Below are 9,626 nucleotides of genomic sequence, written 5' to 3'. Positions count from 1 at the left end.
CCTAACTTAAAATTAGGTTCTTTATTTGACAATGACCGCTTATACTTCTTTAGGGAGGTGTAATTTGGGCGTATCAAATATAGGTACAATTATATCCCACGAGGGCTACATAGTTTATCGGGAAGGTGACTTGTCAGAACTCTTTCTCACATCGATGCTCATTACTACTCCACAATATATAACTCAATGTCCAAGTAAAAATACCCTCTCTAGGTTGAGAAAAGTTCTCAAAAGGGGCTCTTTAAGAGGTAGCAACTCTGTACTCAATTTCTTGTAAACTCTTAAAACTCTTTATACTTTTCTCAAAATAGTACTCTCTTTCCTCATGTAAAAATGAAACATTTGAGAATCATATAGTCCCCTTAACTTTAACTCAAAGATTATGTTTTAAAAGTTCTCTTTGAACTCGCTTTTAACTCCTCAAAAATCAATTTATGACAAAAGATACTTGTTCAAAAGACTCTTAATCAAAACTCAAAAATCAGGGTTCATGTGAATATAAGCATGAACATCAACTCAAGGATCACAATATATAATATATATAGTTACTCATGATCAAGGATTTAGAACTCAAACTCAACGACATAACTTATATCAAGAATCCGTGAAAACGAAGGGTATAACCCTAGAATAAACTTTTACTAATTGAATTGAGTCTAGGACGTGAGGACGAACTAGTCTGACACTATGATTAACCTTACATACATGGAAGAACGAAGTTCTTGACGAAACTAATGAATTAGCTTGGAACCCTACTTTTTCCTTTTGGATCCTTGTTCTAAGACTTGAAAGTGTTAATGGACGTAAATGAATTAATTAACACTGCCTAAACCCTTAATTAGGTGTAAAAACGTTAACGTTTAGGCTTACAAAGGGTGGGAAAACATTAAAATACCCTTAATTAACATTGTCGGGAGTGATGAACGGTTATGACCTACGGAGCGTAGAACTTCCTACGGACAGTATTGGTCAACCGTAGATCAAGTTACTAGGGCTCAGATTTTAACCCACTTTCCACAACACCATTTCTACGGGCTGTCAAACTTCCTACAGTCCGTAGACACTTTCTGTAGAACTCAAGTTCAAGCCCAAAAATCTCACTAAGTCTGGATCAAACCTACGGGCACTCCCTACAGCCTGTTGACTTCTTTACGACCCATAGGTCCTCTCGTAAGTCTAAAGTTTGTATCAATTTTTCTTTCTAAGTCTGGAACCCTTCTCCGGACACTTCCTACGTCCCATAGAGCTTTCTACAACCCTTCTCCTTTTCTTTTCTCCATTTCTTTTAGGAAAAATTATGCATAATGTCAGTCCATAAACTTTACTTATCATCTCCTCCTCCTCCGTCTCCGCCTCCCCCTCCTAAATTGTTATATGGGATGGCTTAGGGGAGGTTTTGTGTTAGTGAGAATTAGATAGTGTATACTTCATGTATAGTTACACTATATTCAATTTTTTTAGTGTATCATAATGTATATTCAATGTATAGCCCATGCGTAGGTAATTATATTTAGTTTTTTGAATGTATCATAATATATATTCAGTATTACTTTATGTGACTTTTGGCTAAAAACATGATTATATTTTTTATAAACTAATTACTTAATTGTGTATATTTGAAACTAGCACTTTTTTTCTTCCCTTCAACTTCTGTAAAGTTCCTCATATGTAGCTACCACCATTTTAATAACCACCGATTCCACCATATCACTACCAAATGGTTTGGGAAACCACCAACAATTATTATTATTTGTAAATCAAACAATTAAAATCTAAAAAAATAAAATCACCACAAAACCAAAATCTAAAATTTTTAATCACCACATTTTTCTCATATGATGTATGAAATCAAATTATGATTACATCTCATGTTGCATGTTTTTATATTTTTTTTTCTCTAGAAATCAAAGATGGAAGTGGGAACGGGAAAAGGGAGCTTCATCTTTTACCAAGTGGACCTTTATCTTTTACCAAGTGGAGTTCTTTCTTGTTACAAATATACTTATTCATAAAAAGATACAAGGAAAAAGAAAAGAGAAAGAGTAAACAAAGCATATATTTAGTCTTGTGATGTTACCTTATAAGTAACAATCATAGATCTTTTTGTCGATTTTACGTCAGTCACTTGCTATCTATAAAGTGTACCTTGTTATTTGCACATAGAAGTGTTTCATACATGCTGTTCAATGTTTAACTACAGTGTACACAGTATCGTATATCTAACTTAATGTAAAATATGGGTTCAAAATCGAATATTTATTGAAATTTTAGATATTTTTCGAACATATATCTATGCCCAAACTGTTTCAAAAATTTAGGTTAACTTGAATTCATATCTTCTTAACTACTCCACTGCTGATAGGTGTATTCTGTTTATCTTAAGTTGACAACCGCAAAGACACAGTAGAACTTCTGCTTCACCACATACCTCACAAGCACAATTTCACTACATAGCCCATATGTTCACTGCATCAACCTATGAAATGAGGAGATAACTTAAAGCATCCATATGATATGCAATTTTTTTACATACATGGTTGTTTGGGAAAGAGTGATGGAGATGGGATTCCAAGTCGATCAAAGATAGATTGGGAAAGAATCTATTTTGATGAATTCTGCAGCTTCGGGAAAATTGCATCAACATGGATATGATACATTGGATCAGCAAGCCAAAGTCTAGCTATGTAATGATGAGATGATGTAGACCTGTGAACTTCTTCAATAAGCCAGATGGTTGCTTCAGCTTTGCTAGGATCAATGATGGTATCTAATGGAACGTCTTCATTATCACTACCAAACCTCATTGAATCCAACTTCTTCATGTGGACATTGGTCAGGTAATGTAGGGGTTGCCCATATAACTCCTTCATGGATGAAGCCAATCCAACCCATGAGGTGAGAGGGATAACAAAGCCACGCTGTGTGGGAAGAGGGACCACCTTCATGTACTCTTGGTACATTCTTGCTCTTCTTAGGATTGAATCTGCAATAGAGAGAGTGTAAGACTAGTGATATGAATTAAGTAAAGATACATCATAACCTTGCACTGTAGTCACTCATGTGTCAATTAGTTTGAACCAAGACCTGAACATAAAATCTTTGAAACAATATCCGTACTCACAAAACAAAAAAGTAACTCATTTGAGAATCAATACTATCATCTAAGAGACCTCTCAGACTTGTGCTTTGACATCAGAAAGGAGATGTTTTAATTGAACTGAACAGAGATTTGTGCATGAGAATTTTCCTTGGGACATCCAGCTTCTATTAAATGAAAGCTGCTTCTAGCCAGAGATTGTCGGTCAATTGGTACAGATCACAAGAAAGCAAATTAGATATACACCTTATCTTCCTAATTTGACAAGGCTAAAAAATTGACATGGATGGGTATCTACTAAACTTTCCCATCTAATTTTCTCATTTTTGACTAACCACACCAAAATAAATACGTACGCCTCCTCTTTTGCTTCCCCTCTCCACCAGCCCTTCTTCTTCTCATCTCAACTGAAACTCAATTGTTGTTAGGCGATAGAGTTTCTTGATGCAAAGTAGCCTCTTTTCTTCTTATAAGTAGTAACATTTTCTTCTTCTGATAGGTTTTCTTGAATCAAAGTATACTAATTGTCTCATGATCTATTTAATGGAGAAGAAAAACAAAAGCAATACAAGCAAGCATCTAACAGTTGTCCAGATGCAGCATTTGCATTTTATGAGAATCTCCTAATTCTAAAATTATCTGTACTTTGTTATTACCATTTTCAAGGTTGCAAAAAACTTGTTTGAAAGAAGAGAATAAGTTATTCAGCATTTTCAGCCCGAAATGAAGTTAATGCTCCATTGTTCTTAAAACTCATACAGATCCAAAATCAAGTTCTCTTAATACTCATACAGATCCAAAATCAAGAATGAACAAACAGAAAATCTATGTGCATTTGCAATTGGAAGCAAAATGATGAAATAAGAGATGTGAAAACTAAGAGGAGCTTAAATGTCCTTTTGCATTCTCTTTGTGCACACTCAAAGAGCAGCCTTTCTGGTAGCTGGTGGTTGTGTTCTGGACATAAGCTGGAGAAAAAGGGAAAGAGACCAGATGGGAGAGGTCAACCTACAGGATAGACAAGAAAACTAGGATCTCTGATGATGTAGGTACTTCAATTAATATGCAGTCAAGAATATCTTGTTGCACCACAAAAAAAAGAAGATAAAGGCTAACTGCCTCTATCAAAAAGCTATTAGTCAAAAAATGTGCTTTCCCACTTCCCTAAGTTTTCAATGTTTGATGAATTATAGACAGACTTTTCAGCTGGTTATTGGCTCTGGAAGTGGCTGTAATGGTGTTCCAGGAGTTGATGCACTACCATTGGCTTGCTTTGGGGTTGGGCAAGACATGTCAAGCTGGGTAGGAGAGAAATACCCTATAGGATAAGATGTTAAAATTGCTACAAGAAATTGAAAAAGAAGCAAATGGGTTAGGGAAAAAGAGATAGATGATCTCAGAGAGGGGAAGCAAAGGAGTTTGGGTGTTAACAAGGACGGGGGACTCTAATACCATTCAATTCTCAAATCCATTCTCGAAGGAGAGGTTTGGGTATTGGGTGGTGTCGAGACTCGAGAGCCATAGAGGAGTTTCCGGAGTTCATTGATAACCACCACCTTTTTGGTTTGCATGTGACCGGTACCTCTTTTACTTGGTCCAGGTCAGAGGATTCAACTTTTAGATCAAGAATAAACAGATTCCTTGTGTCTACTTCGGCAATCCTAGAGCTTCCAGGAATGGAGATCCTGGAGCTCATGAATTTGAATGTTGATGCCTGTGTCCCTTTTGTTTCCCATTCGTGCTCTACATCACTAGAAGAGGTGTCATGATGTACAGTTCCGGGGATTGGTATGTTCTTCACTCTCCCTGAAGCATTTATGAATCTGGTGATTTTCTGGTCTACATCCGACCATCCAGCATTAAATGTCAATAATTACGGCTTGACTACCCCCTTATATTGCAATAAAACTGATGTACCTTCCATATTCATTGCTTTAAAGAGTGCAGAAAAAATCACCAAAATGGTCCTTTTTTTTTACCCCTCCCTAGGAACTCCCACCCCTTTTGCTCCCTCGGTGACTTGAACCCACAATCTTAGGGTTGGAGGTGAAGGGTGTTTATCATCCTAGCAACCCCCTCTTGTCACACGAAATGGTCCCTTATTTTCCATATTCTGACTGTCAACGGTTGTTCCTTGGATGATGTATTAATTACATCACCAACCCACTGCATAACTTTAAGGCTTAAAATTACTCGCCTCTATGAATTTTTGTTGTGTTTGATCCTATCTTGCTCGGACTCTTCCAAAATGTTGACGGGTGCGTGTCGGATCCTCCAAAAATAGTGGAACTTTGAAGGATCCGACACAGGTCCGGCATCATTTTCGGAGAGTCCGAGCAACTTAGGTTTGACCCATTCGAACAACGTTCTGATTTTCGAGAAAGACTTTGTGATATCAAAAGAATCAAAACTGGCATGTAATCAGTCGTACTTCCCCATGTTGTAAAAAAACCTTAAGTTTCTAAGCAGTCACTAGAAAATGATTGAAGAGAAACAGTGCTTGACACTGTGAAAATCCACTAAAAAGAACTAAAACTGACTGGAAAGATGAAAGGAGGTGGCTGAAAACTATCACAGAAGGTATATGAGCATGGCAGCATAGTTCCAAGAAGAAAAAAAGCAATTATCCCCCTTTTAGATTTTATTAGCCCTCTTACTCTGGATCAGCAGCAAACTTTTATACTTTTGGTTAGATTCCTGTTTTTCTGTATAAGGGATTAACCAAGTTTATCTTCTACTTGTATTGCATCTTCTTGATACCATTAATGCAACACCTTACATCATCAAAGGAAATAATGGAAGTTCAGCTTTTGCGCATATTCTAACCATAGACAATACAATTTTTTAGGACGGAAAATCAAACTGTTTACAAAGTATGTTTCAAATCACTTCTATTGGGATGCTCTTAGCTTACATTAAACAAGTGGAACCAAAGAGCTATTAGATGATATATGTTAGCATAAAAGCTTCATATTAAAAAGATCCAGCATGTTTGAACTTCATTACAGAATGCCATAACACCAAAGACTGTAAGACAAACTGCGGGAAAGATGTAAGATGGAATTAACAAATTCGTTCTAGGCAACATTCTACCAATCTTTACTTATGCATGAGCTGCTTACTAATGCAACTTTCGGCAATCAACAGTTTGATGTGATAAATCTTGACCAGATAGTTAAATTCCTAGGTCCATCCATGATTCCCAAGCTTCCATATTAAAGGAGGATACAACATTATGCTAACAGTCCAATAAGATCCTCAGGTACTGAGGATAAACATAAAAATTATCTACCTACACAATAAATCCCAAACTTAATAAAGAGAAGATTTTTTGTCTTTTTATTTGGCAGTAACAAAGCAACACAAGTCTGTTTCCACATATGCAGACACTTTTTCAGCAAGTAGATTGAGAGAATCACTAGACAATCACAATTATGTGAATTATGACACTAACCTTCAGAATCCCATTCGCTAACAGGTTGATCGACGGTGATAGTATTTTTCATCCATTTGCTTTCCGTTTTACGGTCATCTGTATTAGAGGAGGATGAGTCACCCGATGATATCTCTACCTGGTCACCAAATGACACTGCTCCCTTCATAACTGTAACTGTGTAGAGAAAAAGAAAAGCAAAAAAAACATATTAGCAGCTTATACAAATGAAAAACTTTGATGAAACTATATTAATTTTAATTTCTATAGACGGCTTCTACACATAACAACAACCTGATTGTCAAGTTTAATACACAAACACTTAAATTCATCTCAAATAGCAGATTCAACGATATGCATGTGTGCGTACAATACAATCTACCTCCCCTCAAGGGCGGCTCAACCCTAAACCACTGCTTTAAGACCCAAAAAATTACAAATCCTCTAAAGAACAAAAAAAAAAAACCCAAATTCAGTTCGAAAAAACAGCTCAAATACGAAAACATATACATACCTCCAAAGATACACACACAAAAAAAAAAGATATAAAATCGACCAAGAGGCAAGATTACACGAAGAACCAAATGCACTGAGCAGACAACGATGAAGGAGATACATACCTAAAAAGAGACTACCAGATCTGATGAAGGTGATGTAAAATGGAGTGTTTTAATTGTGAGAAGCAGCGTATTAAATACAATAAATTAATACTCGGTTAATTAATATTGGTAAATTAATAATTTCTTTAAAATAATATTTTTCTCAGTCACGACTTTGATCAATGAAAAAAATCATCAATTTCAATTTCAATAAAATAATATATTTCCAGAATATCCCTATATAAATATATGGTTCCATTAATATCATAAATTAATAATTCTTTAAAAGTACAAATATATTTAAGACAATTTAGTAAAATATGATTCTATGGTGTAAAGTTTTCTTTTAAAAAATTTAAATCTAGTTTAAGCTCATCTCTAACTTTTTTTTAGTGCATCCAAGAGCTCCGGTGTTGTATTTTCGAACTGCACCATAAAATTGTGAAAAGTTTTAGATGCGATAAGTGCTTCCTTACGCATAACTGGTTTCAAAGGTATAGTATCATCTTCAACTTCATCATCAACATTATTTTTTCGATGGTATTCACAATGTCTTCTAAGCTCTGGACCTTTGAACATGTATCACTTTCACCCGGATAATCCAACAGGTTATTGACATCCATTTTATTATGGTAATCGAGATCACTAATCATGACCTCAAGTTCATGAATGACGTTTTCACAAGTGGGTTCATTCAAATTCTTTGATATTGCATCCCCCGAACAAATTTTGCACTGTAAAAAACAATTTGCTATTGTCTCTTGCTAAGCAATTGTTGTTCAAGCAGGGATTGCAAAATTGATAGCATCCAAAACATTTGTTGAATCAGTTTGTCCCACTTCATAGCCTTCTAATATCCTACGATAAAATTTATCTTGAAAGTTCTTATTATCCCATCATCACAAGGTTGAATTTTGGATGTCATGTTGGGTGGCAAGAAAAACAATTCAACATTTTGTAGTCCTTCAATATTTCTATTATGGGTTGGACAATTATCTACCATAAGCAAAACTCGTCTACCAAGCATTTTGTGGTCAAACTAACGAATATATTCATCAATATGCACATTTGTCATCCATACTCTTTTGTTTGCACGATAGTGACAATTCAAGTTGTTCATGTTGACATTTTTGAAGTAACATGGCTTTGCATATTTTCCAATAATCTATAAAGGATTTTTTCAGATCCATCTTCATTGCAACAAAAACAATTGTGAGCCTTTCTTTGTCCTACTTTCTTTCTTCAAGTTGTTTCGTAGCAAGAGAATGAACAACTTGTAACTTGTAAAATAAACCAGTTTCATCCATATTAAAATCATCTTTCATAAGAAATTGATCTATTTTTTTATCTTATGGATTCCAATTTTGTCTCCATGTCTTGTATATCAATTAAACCACTCTCTCTGAAACGATGAAATGACTTGATACCATGTCTTAGCTTGAATTTTTCAAGCCAACCTAGAGATAATTTGTGGTTAAAATTTTGTTGAGGATATATGTCACGACCCAGACCGTCGTGATTGACATCCACATTAACCCTCCGATGGGAGACCCATTACTATAACCCAAACCAAACAACTTAACCAAAAACTACACAACTAGATCAAAACTACGGCATTTAAAGTTGCAGAAGCAAGTTTAAATGACAATAAAAATGGAGTCCCCATAAACTCTAAAGGTTTTAACAAATAACTAACCAAACTAATATGTAAATTCAACCCTTAGAACCTGAAAGTCATTGTACCAAAACTCTACAAACGACAAATCTAAGAACAAAGGGTACAACCCCGAAACTAAACAAACACCTTAACAAATAGTCTGAGTTCGGAAAGAGTGGACTTAAACAAGAAAGATCCATGGCAGCCTGAAAGAACTGGCTCACCCTGAATCCGATAACGCTTAATAGTCACCTAGCTGAGGTCTATCAATAGCTGCCTGAAAATGCCCTGTACTCAACAAAGAACAAGCAAGTGCAGTATCAGTACACAACCACAATATACTGGTAAGATCACGTGACTATTCCAATAAGCACAATATATATCATAATTACAACAAGGTAAACACATACATGCAAAGAATATATATATACACATCGATTATCATTTCAAGAGCAATGCATGATTCCACATTCTCAAGATATACAATTAAGTAACAATTAATGGTTCTCTCATGGAACCCAATCTAATGGTCCTCTCATGGAACCCATACCCAAACTGTTAGCGTACCGGTACGTGGTACCCGATCTAATGTTTATCCGGAACGTGGCAATCGATCCCATGTTTATGTCGGAACATGGCAATCGATCCTAGTTAGTGTGTCGGATCATGACACTCGCCCATTCAACAAACCAAAATCACAATCACAATGTCTATTCTCACAATCATACAACTAGATGTGATTCATGGCATGTAGTTCTTTGTTCATACTTATTTACATTAGGTGTGATCAATAGGCTTCATTCACATACATGCATGCATTACAATGAATCAATTACTAAC

At 35.5% G+C, this 9,626-nt stretch overlaps 1 protein-coding gene across 1 annotated transcript; it reads right to left on the bottom strand.

Annotated features, from left to right (window-relative positions):
• Positions 1-2,428: 2,428 nt before the first annotated feature.
• On the bottom strand, positions 2,429-6,952 carry LOC125828823 (protein RDM1-like). The gene is made up of 3 exons (XM_049508148.1): positions 6,913-6,952; positions 6,552-6,707; positions 2,429-2,983 (listed from the first exon to the last, which is right to left on the bottom strand). Exons 2-3 carry the CDS (start codon positions 6,697-6,699, stop codon positions 2,601-2,603), a joined length of 531 nt encoding a protein of 176 aa, XP_049364105.1. The 5' UTR covers positions 6,700-6,707; positions 6,913-6,952; the 3' UTR covers positions 2,429-2,600.
• Positions 6,953-9,626: the final 2,674 nt, after the last annotated feature.

The sequence above is a fragment of the Solanum verrucosum genome, unplaced genomic scaffold (assembly GCF_900185275.1).
Source record: "Solanum verrucosum unplaced genomic scaffold, falcon-dt-bn FXZP01000198.1, whole genome shotgun sequence".
In the NCBI taxonomy this organism is placed as follows: Eukaryota; Viridiplantae; Streptophyta; class Magnoliopsida; order Solanales; family Solanaceae; genus Solanum; species Solanum verrucosum.
Note: the sequence above shows the minus strand (reverse complement) of the source record. Positions and strands in the feature narration are given on the sequence as shown.

What these genes read in the sequence shown, in the direction of transcription:
- LOC125828823 (XM_049508148.1), bottom strand. Translation starts at nt 6,699, where the DNA reads ATGAAGGGAGCAGTGTCATTTGGTGACCAGGTAGAGATATCATCGGGT. An exon ending in TAGCGAATGGGATTCTGAAG is followed by an intron (nt 2,984 to 6,551) that starts GTTAGTGTCATA and finishes TCTCTATTGCAG; the next exon opens with ATTCAATCCTAAGAAGAGCA.